This window comes from Mesocricetus auratus, unplaced genomic scaffold, assembly GCF_017639785.1.
Source record: "Mesocricetus auratus isolate SY011 unplaced genomic scaffold, BCM_Maur_2.0 Super-Scaffold_100003, whole genome shotgun sequence".
NCBI classification, from domain to species: Eukaryota; Metazoa; Chordata; class Mammalia; order Rodentia; family Cricetidae; genus Mesocricetus; species Mesocricetus auratus.
The window spans coordinates 41,879,244-41,905,181 of record NW_024429188.1 but is presented as its reverse complement, the minus strand read 5'-3'; the positions used below and the strand labels follow the sequence as shown (position 1 = coordinate 41,905,181).

Sequence of the window (25,938 nt, the reverse complement as noted above, 5' to 3'; positions counted from 1 at the left end):
GTTGGGTCAGATTGATTTTCAGTTTTTAAAATTTTTTTAATGTGGATTTCATCAGGAAATGAGGTAGGACAGGACTTCATATGTCCAAATTTGGTAGCTTAAATAGAAGCCTCTTACTGTTTTTTTCATACATTTGTACAGTGTATCTTGATTATATTCATCTGACATACCTCTCTTCTCCCTCTAGCTCCCACCACACACCTTATAATATATCTCCTATCTGTCCTAAAGTAATGTCTTTTTTATAACCTACTAAATCCAATTAATGGCACCCAGATGTGCATGTGTTTGGATAAGCCACTGAGACATGAACAACCAACATATGGCCATCCCCACACCAAATAAAAGTGACTTTCACCTTCTTAGCAGTCATCAATTACCATTAGTGAGCATTGGGAGTCCCTCCCTGCTTCATGCTGGAATTTTTAATTTCATTGATCTTGTGGAGGTCTTGTATCTGTAACCAGAGTCGCTGTGAGTTCATGTATGTAACAGCTATGTGATGTACACGGGACAGGATTTCACAGTATTCTTCCCATCCTCTGCTTCTTAGATTTTTTTCTAGTCCCTCTTCTGTGATGTCTCCTGATCCTTGGAGGTGTGGTGGTGGTGGTAATATAGATGTTGCATCTGTGGCTGAGCAATCAAAGGTGCTTATTCTCAGCATCCTTAAGAGTTTGAGTTCCTTCATTAACCAGTGCACATTACAATAAAACACTTCTGTGATCAAGGTCGAAAACGGCACAAATCTATGTATATAAGCACAAATATTTGACAACATGACCATTTAGCAAGCAATGAATAGGTTCTGCCCTACTGCGTATGGATTCCCTAGTCATGAGTTTTGATCATGTTTACAGTACCAGGTATGAATTTCTTCCTGTGAAGTATGCCTCAAATCCAATCAAGAAAGTAGTTGGCTACCCCATAAACTGTCTTGCCACTATTGCTCCAGTTGGCACATCTTGTCTGAAACATCATTTTTGTAGCACACAAGGTGCAACATTGGTTAAGACCATTGATCTTTTTTTTTCTCCCTTTAGCAGCCTCTATAGCACTTTCCATCGATATTGAAGCTAGCCAGCAGGGAGAGAGTTTATTGGTCAGTTCAAAGATTGATGTCTCTGTGTCCTGCAACTGAAGTGTATGGTGTTTTCAGCAATAGGATCTTAACTGTCTATTCATGATGTTTAACCAAGGGTAATGCCAATAGCCTGTCCTGTTTTGGGTATCTCTGGGAACTCTCTAACCAGTAATTCACAGGGGCATAGCCTGTGCTTGGCACTGATATTTTTACTTAATAACTTACATCTTCTGAGAGCAGCATTATTCTCCCATGTGGGTCATTTCTGTTCAAACTCATTTTCTTTTAAAATTATGCTTTTGTTAGCATGTACTAGTGGGGTTTCACAAGGCTGCTTCACACATCCTTAGTTTTGGTTAACCCCCACTTCCCCCTCATTTCCTTCACCCTCTGCCCCCAGCCCCATTTAAATCTTTAGTTTCCAGTATTGCCACGCTGTCTTTGAAATCACATGTGTTCTACATTGTGCTTTCTACTTGTATTGCAAGCTCATAGGTTCCCACAAAGATTCTTTAGTTTAGTAAACTCTCCCCTTGCCCTCTAGCTTCCCCATTTCTCCACCACTTGGCTTAAATCTTTCTTCCCTCAGTACTCCCATGCTCTACATTCATCTCACCTATAATCAATACCCCGCTTCTTAATATGCATTCTTCACCCAATGGAACATTGCTCATTTCCTGACTACCACATGTACTCTAAGTTAAACACAAAACTCAAGATTTGAAGCTACTACCCACATAGGACAAATAACCGCACATTTGACTTTTGGGGCTAGGTGCCCTCAGTAAGTAATTTTTCCAGTTTCATCCATTAAATTTTATGACTTACTTTTTCTCACAAATAATGTTCAATTTTTACAGGTACCACATGCTTGTTATACATTCATCAGTTGATATACATCTATTTTATCCTATTTCCTAGTTATTGTAGATAGAATAACAATGAACATGGATATGCAAGCATCTCTATAGTAAGATATAAAGTTCTTTGCTTACATGCCCAGGAGTGGCATAACTGGGTCATATGGCAGATCTATTCCTAGTTTTTTGACATACATGGGTGGCAAAGAAATTCTATCATTTTGTAGGTTGTCTTTTATTTGTCTCATGGTTTCTTTTGCTGTATTGAAATTGTTTAGTTTTGTGAGATCACATTTGTTAATTGCTGGTCTTATTTCCTGTGCTTCCAGAGTTATATTCAGAAAGCCTTTATATTTGCCTAAAAGTTGATGTGTGCTCCTTACTTTCTCCTCTAGTAGTTTTAGGATACTAAGTCTTATGTTGAAGTCTTTGACCCAGTTAGAGGTGAATTTTTTGCAGGTTTTGGGGGATAAGGATCTAGCTTCATTTTTCTGTATGTTGAAATCCATGTATCCCAGCACCAATCATTGAAGATTCTGCCTTTTTCCCATATATTTTTGGCATCTTTATCAAAGGTTATATAGCTGTGGTATGTAGACTCATATCTGAGACCTCATTCATGTGTCCCTTAGACAATATCATACCATTTTTAAAATTATGACAGCTTCTAGCTTGAAATCAGGTATGATGATATATCTCATGGCTCTGCCCCACACCCCAGATTACTTTGACTATCCTTAATATTTTGTAACTACATATAATTTTGTTTTTTAATTTTTGTATGTTTATGAAGAAAGGACCTCATATTTTCATTTGGATTATATTGAATCTGTAGATTTCTTTTGGTAGGGTGACTATTTTCACAATATTAATTCTTCCACGAGCATAGGAGACCTTCCCATATTCTGATGTCTCCCTTAGTTTCTTTCTTAAGTGTCTTAAAGTTTTCATTGTAGCATTCTTTCATTTTCTTGCTTAACTTTATTTACAGTTATTTTATTATTGTGTGGCTATTGTGAAAGAGATTGTGTTTTCTGATTTTATTTACGTTCAAACAGAAAGTCTATCAGAGGAAATGTAGAAGACATGAACTTTAAAGGTCCCACCAAAGCACTCATTTTTGGCTACTTTATTAATGAACATTAATTCCATCAAGGTCAAAACAAAAGAGTCCCCATGAAAATCAATAAAAAGAAAAAATCAGGGCAATGGAGAACATGGTTTATTTTAGAGGCATTTAACTTTTATTTTGTTTGTCTGACTAGAACACTATTGTCTATGAAGAGCTTCATAGCACCCCAAGTAACCCCCATTCACTCTGATATATTGCCTTAGGAAAACTTTTAATAGATAAAAGATATCAAGATTCCAGCTATGCTGATGGGGCAGAGGGGCTAAAGAGGTGCTATTTAGTGTGCACAATATTTAGGAAAACGATGAGAACCATTAAAAGCATGCTTTCAGTGACCTATTTCTTCTATGAGGCAGTACTTCCTAAAATTTTCACCACTTCTGTGAACAGCTTCACCAGGTAAGAACTAAGCATTTAGCGCATCAGCCTCTGTGAAACATTTCATATTCAAACCCATGCCATAGTGGATAGTTTTAAAGCCAATGTAAGAGGGATTTAAGAAAGACACTTAACACTCAGTTTAGGATCTAGGTGGAAATGGGGGAAGGGAAATCACGCTCAGAATATATTGTATGAATTTTCAGTGAACAACAACAACCAAAAAGGCCAGGGGAAAAAGCACGATGCAAAAGAATGAGAAAAAAATAGGAAAAGGGTCTGCTTGGTCAGAAAGCAAAACCCTCACATTAGAAGATACAATGAAGTGATGGAGAGAATAAATACCATGTGTTGGAAAGACATGTGATGTCATTGGAGATCATTACTTCTAGTTATGTGTATGTTAGAAAGGGAAAACAATTTGTTAACAGCTTTCTTATAATGGTTTTCATTTAATTAGTAATAATTATCAATTCTCTTTCCCTTGAGGGCCGAGGACTGGTTTCTGTGCATGACTTTGTACACTGTGTTTATTATCTTTATGCCAGGCAAGGATGCTAAGAATGATGAAAGGGGAAATTTCCTACTTTGCTTTTCTGTTGCTATGATAAAACACTGACCAAAAACTAACTTGGGGAGAAAATGATTTAATTTATGTTACAAGTAACAGTCTATCATCTAGGGAGAAAGGGAAATGAAGGCAAGGACACAAGGAAGGACCCTGAAGTCAGGAACTGAAGCAGAGAGCAAGGGGGAGCGCTGCTTACTGGTTTGCTTTCCCACCTTCTCAGGGATGGTGCCATGTCCAGTGGTCTGCACCCTACTATATCAATTGGAAATCAGAAAATGCTCCAAACATACCCATAAGCTTGTCCACTAGGGGCAATTACTAACTGAGGTTCCCTCTTCCTTTGTATGTTAAGCTGACAAATGAAGCTAACTGTGACTTCCACACCTCATCAACTTTAATAGACAAACACATTACATTAAACCAGAACTTTTTTCTTGTCTGTCTCCAAGTTCTCATGTTAGTATCACAATATAAAACACAGTCCGACTTACAGAAGTCCTACAGTGTTTAAATTTTTAACACTTTTAAAGTCCAAGATTTTTTAAATTAAGGATCTTTTATCTGTAGGTTTTTCTAAAATACAAAGCAATTTCTTATTCTAAAGGGGAGAACTAGAGCACAGTTACAATTAGATCAAAGCAAAATCCAAGTGTAAAAAGCTCAGCATCTGACCTCTGGGACTCATTCATGATTTACTGAATTCCAAAGGGTTTGGTCAGTCCCACTTTTATTGCTTTGCCGTCTATTGGCTTACAGGCTTGGGCTGTCTCCATCCCAAACTACCACTTTGTGGTCTTCCTACAGTCCTGGAATCTCCACTATGCTGGGCTATGTGCTGTAATTGTGCCTGCTCCTTCACCAATGACTTCTCTTGGCCTCTTCAGGAACTTTATGCCACATGTTGACAAGCCTCAACTTCTCGCTTCAATCCTAGAATTTCCACTGCAACTGACACTTCACCTTCACTAATGGCCACTCAGGATGTCTCTGTAGGGACTCCAGCACTGCCACAAGGTGTGGCAATTCAGCTAGTCTCTGTGTTTCGTCCATGTCTTCAAAAACTAGCACCATGTGGGAGAGTCTTACATGTTATTTAGCATGTTCTTCTGCCTACTTGAGGTGCAGTCTTGGCCCTGCTTGTACCAAACATTTATGTGGTAACCCTGAGTAAACACTTCACAGAAGGTTGCACCTCAATAATGCCTATCTCTTATTAATCACAGCTGATTTTTCATTGCTAGCTAATCAGTGTCCATTGTCCCATTAAAACAAAGACTTTACTTCCACATATGCCGAACTCACATATATCCCACAAATGAGAGAGCATGATAAGAGTCTTTATGGAATTCTCAGTCTTCTCTCTGAAATCTCACAAAGCCAGGCCTTTATTATCTACATTTCTCTCAGCATTATCTTCCAAGCTCTCACAGAACAGCCCGTTAAGTTCTTAGCATGCAGTGTTTTTTTTTTCAAGCCTAAAGTTCTAAATACTCTGTCTTTCACCTACAAAACCTCACACTGCTAGATTAAGAGACAAGATAATTTTCCTAAGAAACTCCCATAACTTTCCTTGAGTTCATCATGGTGCTACCAATAGTAGACTTCCCATCATTGTGACAAAATACCTGAAGGAAACAATTTAAAGAGAGGAAAGGTATATTTTGGATCATGGTTTCAGAGCTTTCAGCCAAAGATCAGCTGATTACCTTAGAGGCATAGCACAATGGTGCTGGGAGTTTGTTGCAGAGGAAGCTGCTGACCTCATACCATGGAAGCAGAAAAAGGAGAACACAAGAATATGAACAAGGAGGCTGAAACAGAGGACAAGATAGAGTCATCAATGTCACACCCTTAAGGACTACTCCCTTTAGCTAGGTCCCATCTCTTGTTTCCAGCACTCCCAATAGTTGATCAATTGATTAGCCCATTGATGAAATCAGCACTTTTGTGATCTAATCACTTCCCCAAAGCTTCACCTCTGAGCACTGCTACATTGGGATTGATTCTTTTTTTGTTGCTTTGGTTTTGGTTTTGGTTTATCAAGTTAGGGTTTCTCTATCAAACAGTCCTGGCTGTCCTGGCACTCACTCTGCAGACCAGGCTGGCCTCGAACTCTCAGAGATCCACCTGCCTCTGCCTCCAAAATGCTGGGATTAAAAGTGTGTGCCACCACTGCCTGCCATGTCTGATTCTTTAGGAACATGTGAATCTTTGGTAAGCCATTTATGATTCAACCAAATGGATATTGCAGTACTTCTTTTTTATAATTATCAATTTATTTGGGGCAAAATGCTACTAAAGATGTGCAAAAGTGTGAAATTGTTGAATTCACTCAATGATTTGGGAATATTTTTGGTGCTATTTAAATATCATAGTTTTCTTAATTTTACTCATAGATTATTCAGTATTACTGCCTAGAAACATTTTATTTTTAAAATATTTATCTTATGTCCTACAAATATTGCTGAGATTTATTAGAGCACCTTTTTGGGTGGATTCTGTAGAATTTCCTATGTATAAGATTGCATGATTTATGACTAGAGTGAGTTTTATATCTTCTATTAACTTTGAATTCCTTTTATTTATTTTTCCTGTTCAGTTACTCTTGCTAGAGTCTCAGTACAATATTGGATGGGAGTGATAAGAGCAGATATCCTTGATTTCTTAAGTGTACGAGCTTTTCATAAATAGCCATTATCATTTAGAGGAAGCTATTTTTAGTTTGTTAAATATTTTTTAATCATGAAGGAGTGTTCTGATTGAGATAAACATGTGAGATTTTATAACATTTATTATTTTGTTTTCATTGCTTTTCTTATGTTAAACAAATCTTGTATTCTAGAAATCAATTCCATTTGATAAGGAAGATTTTTTAAAATTTTACTAACATTTTGTTGAAGTGTCTGCATTTTTATGTTTTGAGGATTTTTGCCAGAGATGAATGATAATTTTCTAAGTATTTGAAATCAAATATTTAAACCACCAGACCTTATCCTCTGGTTCCATGTGAATAGTTTCTGATTACTCAGTCTCATACTTCTTATTGCCCGACTTACATTACTATTTGTTCTTGAGTCTGTTCTAGTTTATGTATTTCCAAGAATCTATCAATTTCATCATTTTAACTGATTTTTACTGTACAGTTGTTCATAGTATTGCCTTTCAATGATTTTTCTGTAAGCCTGGTACTTCCATTCTTGTCATTGTTTCTACTAATCAGGGTCTTTCTCTTAAGGTTTCTGTTGCTGTGAAGAGACACCATGATCATAGCAACTCTTATAAAGTAAAACATTTAATTGGGGCTAGCTTACAGTTTGGAATTTTAGTTTATTATCATCATGATGGGAAGCATGGAAGCATGCCGGCAGGCGTGATGCTGGAGAAGTAGCTGAGAGTTCTATATCTGAATCCACAGGCATCAGAAAGAATGACACTGGGCCTAACTTGAGCTTCTGAAACTTCTAAGGCTGCTCCCAATAATGCACTTCCTCCAGCAAGGCTACACCTACTCCAACAAGGCCACACCTCTTAATATTGCCACTCCCTCTGGGCCTATTGGGGGCCATTTTCATTCAAACCACCACAGTCTTCCTTGATTCCTATTTTAACTTTTTATGAAGCATATATGTCCTCTTAGTTGACTTTGAATTTTTTAAATGTTAGTGTACAAAAAAAAACAATAGCTGCTGAGAGACATTGGATTGTGGAAACTGCTAAATTAAAACAACCTATATATTTAAAAAATTGAATAATTTTAAAACATTAGAAAACACAGATACTTAGGCATATCAAAGATGTTTTCCCTGGCAGTATCTATGGAGATCAGTTTCTTTACCAGAAAGTTGAGCACTAGAGTCATTATTGTTTAAGTTTTTAAAAGTCTTTGGATGGTAATCTGTGTGCCAAAAAAAAAAAAATCCAAAAAAGCCTTTTATTTCTGAAGGAAATAGTAGGAGATAAGAGTGGAAATACAGTTGGAATCGTATTATGATATTTTGAATATTACCATGAAGTATTTGGACAAAGTAATCAGTGTGAGGCTTTTGGGTTTGAGGCTACCCAATCAAAGTGGTTGTCAAGGAAACTGGTTTGGTAGTAGCATGTAGGACAGATTGGAATTAGGTGTTTATTCAGGACTTTGTCCTATTATGAAGAGATGAAGGCAATAACAGAGGGAATAGAAAATGAAGACAAGAACTAGATATTGTCTCTGATTTTGAAAGACTTCATTAGCTCTAAATGAAGGAAGTCAATCTTCTTCAATGCTTCTTTTATGTATGATGAAGATAACTGCTAAATTTAATTTCACTAACCCTGATTTATTTCCATTCATTGATGGTTGAGGAAATCATCCATTAGGTACTTTGAGAGGTCCTCTAGAAATGTGACAGATTTTAGATATTTTTATATCTTTACTTGTCACCCAGGAGTCTATGTGCGCTAGCTGAAGTATCTGTGAACAACATTTGTGAAAAGGTATGCATTAGCCTACCCATATTCTTGACAAGACTGATACAGCATTCTGAGATGAAATGCCACCCAGTGAAAATATCTCATATGTTGACCTAGGCTGGAATGGGAGAAGGTAGCAGATATTAGGGAATAATTTTCATTAGTATAAATACAACTAAGTATATGCACCATTTTCCTGTGTCTTGTAATCACTTTTTAAAACCATGTACATTCCTTTTAATTTTTATCTATGATAGAAATTCTTATTTGTGTTAAATGGAGGTATTAAGGGATCAATTACACACATTTTTTAAAGAGCAAGAGGAAAGAGCCAGTCAGAGTGTGCATACCTTCAATCTCCGGAACTCAGGAGGCAGAGGTAGGTAGATCTGTTTGAATTTGAAGCCAGACTTAGGGCCAGCAAGACATCCTAGAGTCAGCATTCACTCTGTTTTCTAAAGCTTCTGACTGAAGGCTTTGTAAATACTTAAAGTTACTCATTTATCCTTTTTCTAGTTAACTGGAAATTTCTCAAAGGAGGTTAACCCATTATTACTTTTTTCTTTGCCTACTTCCACAGCTCTGGGTGAACCAGGAGGATGGGGTGGAGGAAGGGCCCAGTGATGTGCAGAATGGGCACCTGGACCCCAACTCAGACTGCCTTTGTCTGGGCCGGCCACTACAGAACCGGGACCAGATGCGGGCCAATGTCATCAATGAGATCATGAGCACCGAGCGTCATTACATCAAGCATCTCAAGGACATTTGTGAGGTAGCCATGGTGGTGCATGTGGGGGCATGTGTGGTGGGACACAGGGCACATCTAGGAAGACCTGACAGTCTGCATGGACCTAGCTGTGGTAGTCCCAAAATATTGGAAAAGGCAGCAGCACTGACATCCCGAATAGTTTTCAATTCGATGAAATCACATCCTTTGTTTTTTTTTCTCCTCTGTCTTTGTCGTTGATGTGTACTTTATGTCCTGCTACCTTCTACCTCCATGTCTGTCTCTTCTTTGTCTCTGTCCTTTCCTAAATCTATACTCTTAACCTCTTGGTTTCTGATCCTCATTCATTAAAGCAAATTTAAGCAAGAGATTAAGAAATTTGAATGTATAGAAGAGTTCCTAGGATTAGTTTATTATGGATGCAAACGTAAGGTCTTTGCTCCTGCTACCCTAAGTTGCGAATTATCCAGACCTATGGTAAGGCATGAGTATATTTAAGTTTCAAGAGCATGGCTGATGATCCTGATGTGCTGGTACTTTTCCCCACATGGAGAACATTGTGGCTTATTTGAACAAATAGGTACTTGTAAAAGAAATCCACAGGAGCCTCATTAACAAGCATCAACTCCTTTATTTTGTGTTGCTACATTCCCTACTCCTTGCTTTCTAGCTCTCTAGACTACAGGAGTCTTCCTATTCCCCCACATACTCTCTTTAGCTTAATGGAGGCCAGTGAACATTTCCAAGGGGTTTATTACTAAGCAGTAAGAGAAAATCAATAGAATAGAAAGTAGAGAAAAGAATTTTTTTCAAAACTTATTTTAAAGTTATTTTTTATGTGTATGGATGGATGCTTTGCCTGCATGTATGTCTGTGTATCACATGTGTGCTTGGTACGTAAGGAGACATTGGATCCCTGGAACTGGAATAATAGATGATTGTGATCTACTATGTGGAAGCTAGCAATCAAACACACACACACACACACACACACACACACACACACACACACACACACACACCAAAAGAAATACCTCGCTTTTTTTTGCCTTCAGAAAACTCCTCTTTGACTCATCTTATTTCCTTCCCTCTTAGGAGTATTCAGAGCCTATTTTCTTCTCTTAACCTGGGGCCTACTTTCTGGTCAAGAGTATAGTTGTAACATTTTCAAAGTCCTTGCTTCCCTAGAGTAGACCTATCTAACAGAATGTTCTGCAGTGATGAAAATATTTTATCTCCTGTCTCCAGTACACATCTGCTAGCCAGCCAAGCTTTTGAAAAATGGCTGGTGGTAATGAGAAGGAAAACTTAATTTTTAAAAAAATAGAATTAATTTAAATTTAAATAATAGCAATTTTAAATCACATTGGACAGTACAATTACAGAAAGATGATTGTGGGTATTACATTTCGCCTCAGCTCATTTTCGTTTCTCAGTTAAGCAGATTAAAAATTATCTCCTTCATGTCTTAAAGCAATAAGATAGGATAGAAAGAACAAGGGTTCTAGAAACATTGTTTTGGTTGTTACATCCCAACTTAGTCACAAATTAACCTGCTAGCCTTAAAGGTTAAACACGTCAAACAAATACATACCCGAGCTCAATTTTCTCATTTGTCTTTTGGGTTTCATTATATAGCTACTTCTTAAAGTTGTTGAGGGAATTACGTAAATGCACTGTTGTTGTTTACATGTAAGTTGTACTGGGGTTTAAACTTGGGCCCTTGTACATGTTAGGCAAGTGCGTGACCACTGAGCTATATCCCTAGATCCCTAAAATAATGCTATAATTAAATATGCTCCAGATATTTTAGAAAGTATAGTTTTATCTCTTCCTTGAAAATTCTTTTTTTTCTGTTCACTCATCCATCCAGAACTCTCATTTTCTTCTCAAAGATTTGTACTGTAGCCAGCAACATCTGTGTCATCCAAGACCTTGTTAGACATTCGAAAGCCTTGGCCCTGTCTCAGCCTTACTGAAAAAGATTGTGTACTTTAGTAATTCTCCTACTTGATTTGCAATACATTTAAAAGTTTGAGAAGTGGTACTTCAAAATGATAGCTATATTATATGTGATGATATCTGCAATAAACTAAGTAGAATCTGTTCATCACTTGATAACTAGGGCAGGCTATCCTGACCTAAGGTTTTATTTTCTTCCTTTGCTCAAAACTTTCCAATGGCTCATAATTTCTCTTCAAGTAAAGACTGAAACTGTTATTACTTACAAGGTCATGTAGGGTCAATCCTCTCACTATTTTGATTTCATCTCTTGCTTCTTTTCCTATGTTCTTAATAACCCAACCCCTACTGGCTTCTTAGAATTCACCTAATGTCGCAGGCATGCTCCCAAACAGAGACTGTTAACTATTTTTCCCCCTGCCTAGAGAAATCTCCAATTAGGTACTTCAAGTTTTTATATAAATATTCTATTTAAAAATTTAAGCTTCTATTTCTTCTTCCTTTTCCTGTTCTACTTTTCTCCATAATACATTTGGCTATTGGATAAATTGCGCATTTCTGCATTCATTTACTTATAGTTAGTCTATCTTAATAAAATGTAAATTCCATACACAAAAGGAGATCTCATTTGTTGATTATGAATTTCAAATCAATGACCCAGTGCCTGACACATAGTTGATTCTCAAAATGTATTGCTAAATAAAAAATAAGTATAGTTGTTCACATGTGCATACTAGTTTGATAATCAATTATTTGATCTTCAAAGAGGACAAATATTATTGTTCTTGTCTGTATCAACAGATCATTCCTAGTTAGACAATATTTTTCAGTGTTTCTAGTCTCAAACCCCATTGAAATCCTATAGTCTTAGAAGTATGCCCTATTTTCTCCAGCTCTCAAACATCTTGTCCTCAAAACACAAGACACAACAATAGATATATTTAATCTCTACAGAAGGCGGAGCGCTATGATTCTACTTTGAGGAATTGTCCAGTGCAGCCAACCTAGTTACAGCTGTTGTTGAAGACATTGGAAACTAACTCATTGCTCCAATCCTTAACAATAGACACCAAAGAGAATTTGAGAAATCTGTATTTATAACTGGACCATGGAGAGTATTCTAGATGTAGATTGTGTTACCTATAAACCAAAGCCCATAAGTTCCAAAATATTTTCAGAAAGAATACCAGAGTTAGAATTGAGAGTTCAAGGCTCAAGTCATATTTTAGTCACTTATTGTCTATGACACCTCAGCAAAGTCTTTTCCACCTTAACCTTCTTCCCTGCTTCTAAAACAAGTTGTTTGGGGAGCTTTATGTAATATGTAGCTTCTCATCTCTCTGGTTTTGTACTATGTAGATATATTTTCACTGAAGAAATCTATGGATGTGAGACAGTCCTCTTCTGCATTTTCTGCCTCTTGTTTCTTAGTACTCAAGGAAGCACATCTTATTCAAGTGTGAATGTGTTAATATGACAATTTACCACACTCCACATATTTCTAAATCTAGCCAGGGGAATCAAAACTCAGAGTTCAGCTCAAGATCATTATGACTAATCATCTGTGACATTGCCATTTGTAACCATGGAACTAATTTTACAATAGAAGAAACAAAGTACTAAACAAATAGGGCTAAAGATGCTTTAAAATGTTGTCTTTCCTGTCCCTGGGGGAAAATTAGCCCAGGCATAATAGAAATGTGAAATCAGTTCTATTCTCAGATGACTTCAGGAAACCTTGCCTATCTTGGTCATTTGGATTAGTCTCAGATGTTTCGCTATAGTCTAATAAGGTTTATCTTGCTATAGTTTCATGTCATTTCTCTTTTATGTTTAACCCTGGATTTTAAGCTGCACATGATGCACACATCTGTAATCCTATCATTCAGGAAGTTGAACTTTCAGGGTTATTAATTTGAGTCCTTTCTGGGCCATATAGTGAGACATAAATTAAAATAAAAAACAAGCAGCATCAGCATCAAAACTCTTAGAGATTTCAAACGTTTTTAAATTTTTTAGGGAAAAATCTTAAAAATATAGATTTTCTTCTTTTTCATTACCATTTCTGCCCAGGTACTCACTGTAGACAGAGTTTCTGTTCTGCCTGGTCCCGCGGATGTTAGTCCCAAATAAACATACTGAGGCTTATATTAATTATAAACTGTTTGGCCGATAGCTCAGTCTCCTTACTGGCTAGCTCTCTCTTAATTATTAACCCATTTCTACTGATATATGCATCTCCATGTGGTCTTGGCTTACCAGAGAATTCCCAGCACCCTATCTTCCCGTTAGCTACATGGTATCTCACCCTGAGACCGCTCCTCCTCCATGTTTCCACTTCCCAGAATTCCCCTGGTCTGGTAGCCCCACCTATACTTTCTGCCTGGCTACTGGCCAATCAGCATTTGTTCATCAGCCAATAAGAGAAACATGTATTCACAGCACACAGAAGGACATCCAAAGGTCATTACATCTTGGCACATTTTGATAACAATAACATGTTGTATATCATGATAATGCAATTTGTATAGTATATTAGTATATTAGAATGGGTGAAACAGCTAATTAAAATAATCAGCATAGGATCTTTTTGCCTGCTCTAATCCCTACCCCACCCAGACACCTTACATAATCAACTGGGGTCTCATCCCTAGGAAAGACTGATTTTTTTTCAGCATTTATTAATTGGTCTTTAGCTGTGGGTGGGATCCTATGAGATTTCCCCCAGCCATGTTAGTATGACAACTGGTATTCATTGTTCAGGTCTTGTTTAGATTACTATACTGTTAAGATTTCATATGTGCAGTTTCCCTGTGTTATACAGAAAATATAATCTCACAGCTGACTTTCTGGTTCTCTGGCTCTTACAATCTTTCTACCCCCATTTTGTGATGTTCCCTGAGCCTTATGTGTTTTGTCACAATTATATCAAGTGGAGCTGGGAATCTTGCTATTATTCTCTGCATTTTAACCAGTTGTGACTTTCTGTATTGGTCTCCTTCTGCTGCAAAAAGAAGTTACTTTGATAAGGAATGAGAGCTATACATCTCTTTAGGTATAAGGATAAGTATTAAGAATACAATTAGAAAATATACTGGTTTGATAAAGTGGCAGTAGTAGATACTTTTCTAAGATCCATGATCTCACTAGTCACTGGTAGTTAGCTAGCTTACAGTACCGAGCATGAATTTCTTTCTATTGACCAGGCCTTAAGTCCAAGCAGGTGCCTGTTCATCACTCCCAGTTTATAAGTGTCACTGTTACACTTTTGGGGATATCTTGCCACGATCGTCATTTTTGTGTTTTATAGGCATCACAGCTAGGTAAGGCAGTTTGGTTGCTTTTCTTGCTTTGCAGCTTGCATAGCATCTTCCAGTCCCATGTGAGCCAGTCCTCATGGAGGAGCCTTTCAATTCAGTCACAGTTGGAGCCTTCCAAGTACTGAGTCTGCAGCGTGTGATGTCTTCAGCAATAAGGACTTATTTTCAGTCTCTGAGAGGCAACCAGTGGCAACAGCAATAGCCAATATTGTTTTGGGAGTGTCTTAAGACATATTCCCTAAACTAGCAATTTGAAAGGAGGTTTTCTATTCCTATTACTCTTATGTTTGGCCCTTTCATAGTGTCTCAAATTTCCTAGATGTTTTTTGTCAGGAATTTTTTAGATTTAACATTTTCTTTGACTGTTGTATCAATTTCTTCTATTGTTTTTTCAATGCCTGCATTTCTTCCATCTCTTGTACTCTGTTGGTGATGCTGGCATCTGTTTCCTGTTCACTTATCTAGATTTTCCATTTCCATAACTCCCTCAGTTTGTGTTTCTTTATTGCTTCTATTTCCATTTTCAGATATTGATTTCTGTCAACTGTTGTTTGTTTTTTCTTGTTTTTTTAATTTGTTATTCTTTAAGAGTTACCAGTTTTCTCCAATTTTTGGTTGTCTTTTCCTCAGTTTCTTTAAGGGAGGCTTTCATCTCTGCTTTAAGGGCCTCCATCATCAACATAAATTTGGTTTTAAGGTTGTTTTCTTGTGTTTCAGTTGTGTTGGAATATTCAGGGCTTGCTGTACTTGGATAGATGGCCTCTTTATTCTGATTTTGGCATCTGGATTTGAAGTGGTAATAGGTCTAGGTGCCAATTTCTGGATTTCTCTTTGTTGGATTGGTATTTTCTTTCTTAGTTTCTGTTTCATCTCTTGTCTTCTGGATACTGTGATATGTGGGTGAGTAGAGGGTCTCTACCTACTTTGGGGACAGGATTTCTGATGGCCTAGATAGCCTCTGTTGCAGCAGGGGCTTGCTGCAAAAGTTTGGGGCTGGAGTTCTGTCTATGTACCTGGACTCTGATCTGGCCTTGAGTCTTCTGGAGTTCAGGATGCTGGCCTGGATTCTGGTGGTGTAGGTGGCTTCTGCCTGGTTTTTCATGGAGCTGGTCTTGACTCTGAGGTTTGGGATGCTGGTTTGGCGTCTGATGGAGTGGAAGGCTTCTTCCAGAGGTGTAGGCTGGAATATGGTGATGAACAGAGGATGGGCAGTTGGAGTTAGGCTGGGCCAGTGTAGATGGGGTGGAAGGCAGTCTTACCTGGGGTTCAGGATGCTGTCCTGGCCTCTGGTAAAGAGGAGACTTCTGCCAGGGGTGTGGCCCAGGATGTAGTGATAAGGAGAGGAGTGGCAGTTAGGATTATGCTGAACAGGCAAGGGCGAGGTGGGTGTGTCTTACCTGGGGTTCAGGATGCTGGCATGGCCTCTGATAGAGTAGGAGACTTCTTTCTGACATGTGGGCCTGGATAAGGTGACAAGTGGAAGTGCTTAGACTTATTGCAACTTGATGTGCTATGTTATGTTGATATCCATGGTGGCCTGCCCTTTTCTGAATAGAAATGTAGGAGGAGTGGATTGGAGGGTAGGGGGTAGGTGAGGGAGAGGAACTGGGAGGAGAGGAGGAAGGAAACCCTGTGGTCAGGATATAAAATAAATAAAAATTTCAAAAGATAGTTACTTAGTAAATAGATTAATAGATGCTCATTTATCAGAACAACAATAGCATGTTCTCCCATAGGGCCTATGACCTACCCAGTCACAGGTTCTTGGCCCAGTTAACAGTATCAGACAAAAGTTCTGTTTTGTAGAATAGACCTTAATGCAACTGGAAAGCAGTTGGCTACTTCCAAAAAGCACTTATGCCACTATTGCACCAATGGGCATATTTTACCTGGTTATTATAGCTTGTAGGGTTCACAACTGAGTGAGATTGTTAATGACTTTTCTCCCCAAGTAGTATGCATACAAACCTCTAGAATTATGAAACTTAGCCAGCAAGGCCAAAGCTTCTAGGTCAGTATTTGCTTGGTTTCTCCATGTCCTATGACTGACTAAGGAATATGGTGTCTTTGGCAATAGGGTCTTACTATCAAGTTCTGCAGGGTAATCAACAAGAGTGGCAATAAACTGTGTTGTTTGAGGCATCTATTGGATTCCATTGACCAACAACTGGAATAGAGGTAACCCTCACCAGGCACGGGGTTATTGTTTGCTGCATATATCTGATGAGACATTGTGCCCTATTAGGTGACTCCATCTAAATTTTTTAATGTGTATATGTAAACATTTTAGGAAGCACCTGCAGTATAAGATTTTCATATGGATTTTTTCCCAAAGGTTGTTAGTGTTAATTATCACTCCCCATACTCCCTCTTCTATCTTGCCTTCCCATCCACTACCCCACTTAACCCTCCTTGACCCAGAACACATTTTAAAAATATACTATTTATAAATAAAAAAAAAGGATGGTTCGTTTTGTGCCTGGCATTGGGCTTTTTGTTGGATAGACTATGGCTCTCAGAGACTATTATTATCTCTGGTGGTATAACTTGATATAAACTTCATAATATATGTTCTATATAATTTTAGGTAAGAACAAGATGATTCCTTATGGATATTTCAAACATCCTTAGTGGTATTTATTCCTCTCCTGTCTTTCTCCTTCTGTTTTCCTTCCCTAGATAGCAGCCCCCCATTCTCATCTTCACATAATCTGTCTCTTGCTATTCCCCTCTGTACAGCTATAGAGCTCCCCCATACAGTGCCTTTCTATGGTCTTGGCTTTTTGTGGTTACTCCAGGTAATGTCTGAACAGTATCTGCACATCTGAAGATTTGGGCCTAGGATCCAGAAATAAGAGTGAACTTTCGGCACTCATCTTTCTGGGTCTGGGCTACCTCAATTGTCATAATTTTATTTTCATTTATCTTTACAGCTGATTACAATCCTATCTATATGCACCACATTTGCATTATCCATTCATCAGTTGAAGGACATTTAGGTTATTTCCATTTCCTAGCTATTGTGAATACAGTAACAGTGAACATGGGTGAACAAGCATCTGTGAAGTAGGATGCCAGTCTTTTGGACATATGCCAAAGAATGGTGTAGCTTAGCCTATGGTAGATTTAATTTTAGCTTTCTAATGATTTTCATACTGGTTTCCAGAGTTGCTACACAAATCTGCAATTCCACCAGCAGTGAATATGGGTTATTCTTTCCCTTCATCCTCGCAAGCATTTGTTGTGAGTTGTTTTCTCGGTCTTAGCCATTCTGACTGTGGTTAATTGAAATCTCAAAGGAGAGGATTATTATACAGAATATACAAAGAACTCAAAAAGTAAAATAAAAATAAGTAAAAATAAAGAAAACAAATGATCCAATTAAATACCGAGCTATTGATTTGATATAAGATATTTCAAAATGTATTCCTCATCCTTACTAATTTGAGAAATGCAAATTAAAACTATTTGGAGTCATGGCACTCATAGTATCTTTTAAGAATGATGCCTTGTCATGTGAGGCATCAATCAATACCATCCATCACTCTAAACAATTCAACAGTACTTTCTGAGTATACTTTTTATTTTTAAAACAGTATCTCTTATGTCCTAGACTGCTCTTGAACTTCTGGTCTTCTTGCGTCTACCTCTCAAGTTCTGAGTGTGGCATGTACTACCATGACCAGTTTACTTGGTGGTGAGGATTAACCCCAGGGCCATATACATTCTAGGCAAGCCCTCTACCAACAGATAAAACTTCAGCCTTATGGAGTGTCTCTTATGTGTTCCAGTCTGCTGTTCTTCGGAAAGGGTGTCTCAGAACTGAAAGCTGTTCTCCCATAGTTGTGTGACTGTTCAAATTACCACTCTATTGTTTGCCTCAGTCTTTTGTCTTTTTTCTAACTTAAGATAGCATTTATGTTTTGAGCCATCACATTTCATGATCAACTCATCTTAAACTTACATACTTTCAAAACTGTATGAGTGGGAAGACACAGATATTGATAAGACCATTGTCTCTGCTATATAAAAATCTCATAGTCAATAGGCAGTCAAAATAAGGGAAACTAATTATCTTTCTTGGCTTCTTTTGTTCCTCCCATAGTCTTATGCCTGTTCCTAGGATTTCCTTTTTTACACTTGATCTTAGCCAAAAGGCTGAGAAGTTAATTTTTTTCCTTTTTTGAAGGTCATTCTAAATATTGTAATATGCTAGGTCTGCCAGAGACATTTAGAAAATGATAAATTCCTCTTCTTGTGAGTATATATTTTGTTCTTTGTATTTTCTGGAAAATGCTTTTTCTCACTTTGAACAGTGAAGACATCTTTAAAAATCAGAGTTTGAAAGTAAAAAAAATCAACAAAAATATACAAATATAACAGAATTGTACTTGTGCACAATCTATTGTAATTTTACCCATTTAAGGTCAAAATTAAGGTGTATTCCAGGCACTAAGTTCAACAATTAATAAATTCGACTTCATTAAACTGAAAAGCTTCTATACGTCAAAGGACAACATAATCGGTGATAAAGCAGTAGCCTACAGAATGGGCAAATGGGCAAAGATGTTTTTTGTTTGGTTTGTTGGCTGTTTTTTTTAACCAACCACACACACAACAGAGGGCTAATATCTAGAAGTATAAATAATATATCTAAAATATATAAAGAACTCAAAAAACTGGATTCAAGAGACAAGTAACCCAATTTAAAAAAACAGGATATAGATCTAAACAGAGAATTCTCAAAAGAGGAATTGCAAATCCCTGAGAAATATTTAAAGAAATGCTCAACACCCTTAGTCTTTAATTAATGCAAATGAAACTACTTTGCGTTTTCATCTTACCTTGTTAGAATGGCTAAAATCAATAAAACAAATGACAGCTCATATCAGTGAGGATGTGGGTAAGGGAAGTGATCATCCATTGATGGTGGAAGTGCAAACTTGTACAGACGCTATGGAAATCAGTATTTGGTTCCTCGGGATCCAGTTATACTGCTCTTGGGAACACAATCAAGACACTTTGTTCTACCACATGTTCATTGCTGTTCTATTCACAATATCCAGGAATTGTAGAAATGTTCATCAACAAATGAATGGGCAAAGCAAATATGGTGGTACTTTTACACAATGGAATATTACTCAGCTATTTAGAAGTGAAATCATGAAATTCACAAGAAAATGAATGTAAATAGAAAAAAATCATCCTGAGTTAGGTATCCTAGGCCCAGAAAGAAAAACATGGTATATATTCACTTATATGTGGATATTAGCTGTTAAATCAATGACAACCAAGTTACGATCCCTAGAACCACAGAGGTTAGTTTTAGAGTAAGATTAGGTATAGACTAGAGGAACATATATCTCTTTGTATGAATGGGAAATACAAATAGATAGTTATGAATGGATAGAGCTGGAGTGACTGGAATGGGAGGATTAAGTGGGAAGTGAGAAGAAAGAGGGGGACAAGGGAGGGAATATAGGGAGAGACAGCTAAAATTAAGGGTCATTTGAGAGGTAGTATGGAAACCTAATACAGTAAAAGCTTCCTAAAATACGTACATATATGAAAGGAATCTAAATGAAATTGCCAAATAATTAAGGAAACAGAGCCCCAACTGGACATCTCTTGTCACCAAATGAAGCTTCCAGTACTAGGAATAGGTTACATCTAATTGATTTATTGGCCAAAGGGGCCCTATAGGAACCTCAAACAACCTAGGTTGTTGCCAAGACAATGGGTTGCTCTCCACAAACTGATGGCAAGGTCCTAATGCTCAAGATAACACCTATACAACGCATCAAACATGGAGAAGTCAACCAGGTGCCTACATAGAGCATTTACCCATAGGTGCTAGTGTCTTTGTTATAGGAAGATATTCTGCACTCAATCAAAGGAGAAATGGAAAGACCAACCCAGCCACAAACCCTTTGATATACAATTATATCCTGCCTACAAACTATGCTAATGTGATGGTGGTACAAAGCTTGTGGGAGTAACTAAACAATCTGGTATGACTACAAGATGGAAACCATACCCAGAGTTCTAGATAGCCCAGAGTCCTAGATTCAAAACAAATACTACGGTTCTACTAAAAGAACAGGAATAAAATGAATCTTAATGACATTCTGCTATACTCATAGATCAGTGCCTTGCTCAGCCATCATCAGGGAAGCTTCCTCCTATAGCAGATGGGAACAAATATAGAACAAAATGAACACCCAGAGAATATGCAGAGTGGGAAACCTTGAAACACTCAGCCCTAAACAGAATGTCTCCACCAAATCCCTCTCCATATGCCCAGCAGTCAATGGCCAATAGAAAATGAACTCAGTGACATCTTTGGTAGTTCCTTGTTTTATAATGTCATGTTAAGGCTTTAAAAAAATTACATTTTGTTTATATAGGGTACCTGTAGGACAAAAGGAGAAAGGAAAAGAAAGAGAGGGGGGAGGGAGAGAGGGAGGGGAGGGAGGGAAAGAGAGAGGGGGGAGGGAGGGAAAGAGAGAGGGGGGAGGGAGGAAGAGAGAGAGAGAGAGAGAGAGAGAGAGAGAGAGAGAGAGAGAGAGAGAGAGAGAGAGAGAGAGAGAGAGAGAATATTCTTTTCTTTTACCCTACAGCCCTACAGGCCCTTTCTATATATATAGTATGGCTTCCAGTTTTGTGGTTTTATTGGATTCCTGAGTGTGGGAAGGAGTGGGTCTTTACATTTGTAACTGTTTCTTGTGTCTTTTCTTGAGCTCTTTTCCTTCTGTTATTTTCAACAAAAGGAAGAATATAAGGTATATAAATGTACAAAATTATTATCATATTGATATACCATTCATATTTTACTGTTATGCCATAAATCTCTTCCACGTTTCTTCACTATTTTTCAATCGTTTTAATAGCTATAATATACCACTAAATTGAATGTGTATTAATTCCCTGTCTTTAACTTTAAGAAAGTACCATCCTGCATTCTTCTTAATATGTAGTTAAATTTCATACATCATACAAAGGAAACGAATTACTTCACAGTGATAATGAATATCTTTGGGGAACTGAGAAGCTTCATTGGCTCTTCCTTTCATCTTTTTTTTTTTTTTGGTTTTTCGAGACAGGGTTTCTCTGTGGCTTTGGAGGCTGTCCTGGAACTAGCTCTTGTAGACCAGGCTGGCCTCAAACTCACAGAGATCCGTCTGCCTCTGCCTCCCAAGTGCTGGGATTAAAGGCATGCGCTACCAACGCCCAGCTTCCTTTCATCTTTTTTATAGTCACTACTTTCCATACTGGTTTTGAACTCTAGCATCCTTGCTGTATTTTGAATATCATATGATGTTTGGGTCATTCTTTAAACCTTTCAAATGGGAAGAATGGACATGACTATTAAATATTTTCTGAATTGACATCTAAGGGAGTGTGCTATCTAGACTGAATGTTTATGTCATTGTTAATTTAGGGATTTCTTATCAGGAAATGAATTCTTATCCAGTTTCCTTTCATCATTCGTCTGCATGTGGTTCATATATAATGTCTTGGGTTTTATGGCTAAGATTATCTATACGCTTTCCTGGTCATAGATAGCAGAGAAATTCATTTAAAAGAATGGTTTAGAGACAGATATAGTGACATATTGTGACATATCAGTTCATGTGAAGTTGAAGCAGGAGTGGTATGAGTTTGAGGCGAGTTTGGGCTACATAGAACTTTTCTCAAAATAATAAGTAAGTAATGGTTTTGTTTTCTCAATTCCTGTTTTTTTTGGGGGGTTGTACTCCTACTTTGGTTACTAGATCGTTATGCATACATGCCATCTTAGTAACTGTTACTTAGCTGGAACCACTCACATCTTTGGTACACTATTCCCTGTCAACAAAAAGACACATTTGGTTCTATAAATTTAACTCCGGTCTTGTGTATTCTGCCACTGAAGTATATCTCCATTTTCTCCTAGTATTCTGAATACAATCAATACTAAGTATGATCTAGGCTCTGGGAAATGGCCCTTGGCCTCTTGTGTTTTTTTTCTCATACAAGCAGAGAGAAAATATAAGCATTCCAGGGTAATCATACTCCGAAGACATACTAATGGGGTAATCCCCTTCACCAGAGCTGTTTCTCATTATGAAAATTGAAAATAAGAACTACCTGCCTACTTCATGTAATGAAAATGATTCTCCTTGTGCCTAGGAAGCAGCAGGAAGGACATCCTCACAATGAGCTTTTCCTTTGTCTGCAGGGTTACCTGAAGCAGTGCCGAAAGAGAAGGGACATGTTCAGTGATGAGCAACTGAAGGTCATCTTTGGGAACATTGAAGACATCTACAGATTTCAGATGGGCTTTGTGAGAGACCTGGAGAAGCAGTACAACAATGATGACCCCCACCTCAGTGAGATAGGACCCTGCTTCCTAGAGCATGTAAGCATCATACTTTGTTCATTTTTTTAAATCATTTTTTATTTTAATTTCAAATAGCTTGTTTTACATGTCAATCCCAGCTCCCCCTCCCTCCCCTCCTCCCGCACTCCCCCATCCCCCCACCCTCCCACCCTATTGCCAAATCCCTCCACATAGGGGATATCCAGAGTCTGTCATTTCACTCTGGGCAGGGTCCAGGCACTAAGAGTCCAGGCTGACAGAGCATCCCTCTTTGTGCTATAGGCACACGAAGACTGTTTGTATACCAGGGATAGACACTGATCCACAGCTCAGGGCCCCATAGGTTGCCCAGGCCTTCTAGCTGACACTCACATTTGGGGGGTCCAGATCAGTCCCATGCTGGCCTCCCCACCATCGGTCTGGGGTCCAAGAGCTCTCCCCTGTTCAGATCAGCTGTCTCTGCTGGCCTTGCCAGCCCACCCTTTGCCAATTTGCTCATCACTCCTCTCTCTCCGTCACTGGGTTACTTGGGTTCAGTTCAGTGATTAATTGTGTGTTTGCCTCTGCTTCCATCAGTCACAGGATGAAGGCTCCCGGATGGTTATAGACATCAAGTTCATTATCAGGAATGGGCATTCGAGGTGGTCTCTCCACTATTGCTTAGCTTGCCAATTGGTGTTATCCCTTTAGATCACTCGAGGTCGCTCTGGTGCCTGATCTGTATTCGATCCTATGATTCCCTCTTCCCCCTATTCTACCCCCACCCCCTCAACTTCCTTTTCCCCCATGACCAACTCTCTTCCTCTTCACCCCTCTCTTCTTCCCAGGTCCCACTCCCCCCCACCCCTCGCCGTGTTCCCCATCCATTCAGGGGATCTTGTCTCAATCCTCTTCTCTTGGGTACTATGCATATATGCATATCTTTTAGGTTCTTTCCTGCTTCCCAGACTATCAGTGGAAGTGCAAACTGGCACTATCCTGATCCATGTCTAAAATCCATATATGAGTGAGTACATACCATGTTTGTCTTTTTGCGACTGGGTTACCTCACTCAGGATGGTTTCTTCCAGTGCTATCCATTTACCTGCGAATTTCAAGATTCCATTGTTTTTTTCTGCTGAGTAATACTCCATTGTGTAAATGTACCACATTTTCTCTATCCACTCTTCAGTTGAGGGGCATCTAGGTTGCTTCCAGGTTCTGGCTATTACAAATAATGCTGCTATGAACATAGTGGAGCAGATGCCCTTGTTGTATGAACTTGCCTCATTTGGATATATGCCTAAGAGTGGAATTGCTGGGTCTAGTGGTATATTAATTCCCATTTTCCTGAGGAATCTCCATACTGATTTCCAAAGAGGCTGTATGAGTCGGCACTCCCACAAGCAGTGGAGGAGTGTTCCTCTCTCCACAACCTCTCCAGCATAAGTTGTCTTCGGTGTTTTTAATTTTAGCCATTCTGACAGGAGTAAGATGGTATCTCAGAGTTGTTTTGATTTGCATTTCCCTGATGGCTAAGGATGTTGAGCACTTTCTTAAGTGTCTCTTGGCCATTTTAGCCTCCTCTACTGAGAATTTTCTATTTAGCTCTGTACCCCACCTTTTAATTGGATCCTTTGGTGTTTTGGAGACTTGTTTCTTGAGTTCTTTGTAGATTTTGGAGATTAGCCCTCTGTCAGATGTAGGGTTAGTGAATATCTTTTCCCATTCTGTGGCCTGCCTTTTTGTCTTGCTGACTGTGTCCTTTGCCTTACAGAAGCTTCTTAGTTTCAGAAGGTCCCATTTGTTAATTGTCGATCTCAGTGCCTGTGCCACTGGTGTTATGTTTAGGAAGTAGTCTCCTGTACCAACTCGTTGAAGAGTATCTCCCACTTTCTCTTCTAAAAGTTTCAGTGTGGCTGGATTTATGTTGAGATCTTTGATCCATTTGGACTTAAGTTTTGTACAAGGCGATAAACATGGATCTATCTGCAGTCTTCTGCATACCAGTACCCAGTTATGCCAGCACCATTTGTTGAAGATGCTTTCTTTTTTACATTGTACAGTTTTAGCTTCTTTGTCAAAAATCAAGTGTTCATAGGTGTGTGGGTTAAAATTAGAGCTTTCGATTAGCTTCCATTGGTCTACCTGCCTATTTTTGTGCCAATACCAAGCTGTTTTCAGGACTATAGCTCTATAATAGAGCCTGAAGTCAGATATGGGGATGCCTCCTGAAGTTCCTTTATTGTATAGGGGGGATGTTTTAGCTATCCTGGGCCTTTTGTTTTTCCATATAAAGTTGATTAATGTTCTTTCCAGGTCCTTGAAGAATTGTGATGGAATTTTGATAGGGATTGCATTGAATCTGTAGACTGCTTTTGGCAAGATTGCCATTTTTATTATGTTGATCCTACCAATCCAAGAGCATGGGAGATCTTTCCATTTTCTGGTATCTTCTTTGATTTCTTTCTTTAAAGACACAAAGTTCTTGATATACAGGTCTTTAATTTCCTTGGTTAACATTATCTCCAGATATTTGATGCTGTTTTTGGCTATTGTAAAGGGTGATGTTTCTCTGATTTCTTCCTCAGTCACTTCATCATCTGTATATAATAGGGCCACTGATTTTTTTGAGTTTACCTTGTATCCTGTCACATTGCTGAAGGTGTTTATCAGCTCTAGGAGTAACCCTGCGGAGTTTTTTGGGTCACTTATGTAAACTATCATATCATCTGCCAATAGTGAAATTTGACTTCTTCTTTTCCTATGTGTATCCCCTTTATCTCCTTTTGTTGTCTTATTGCTGTAGCTAAAACAACAGTATCTTTTGTATTTGCCTTCTTTCGCTTAACATAATGCCATGCATGATATGATAATTGTACCAGTAGTTGATCCTTTTCACATGTTCAGCAGTTAGTGGATATCTGGGTTGCTCCCAGTTATAAACACTTATAAATAAAGCTCCTGTGAATATGCCAACATAAGGTTTGGTAAGAACATAATGTTTTTATTTTGTCTTAAAAAATAACAAAGATTAGAATAGACAGGTTGCATGTACATTGCAAATATTTCCTTAAATTTATAAATCTAAAATGTTTCTAATGTTACATT

General features: G+C 38.1%; 1 protein-coding gene across 6 annotated transcripts in view; it reads left to right on the top strand.

Moving 5' to 3' along the window:
• Positions 1-25,938, top strand: part of Arhgef9 (Cdc42 guanine nucleotide exchange factor 9) — a 157,834-nt gene that overhangs the window by 77,963 nt on the left and 53,933 nt on the right. For all 6 annotated transcript variants that reach the window (XM_013121343.3, XM_005081140.4, XM_013121344.3 and 3 more), the window contains exons 3-4: positions 9,058-9,249; positions 22,708-22,887. In XM_013121343.3, the coding sequence (XP_012976797.1) occupies positions 9,058-9,249; positions 22,708-22,887 (372 nt within the window). The remainder of the gene's footprint in view (positions 1-9,057; positions 9,250-22,707; positions 22,888-25,938) is intronic.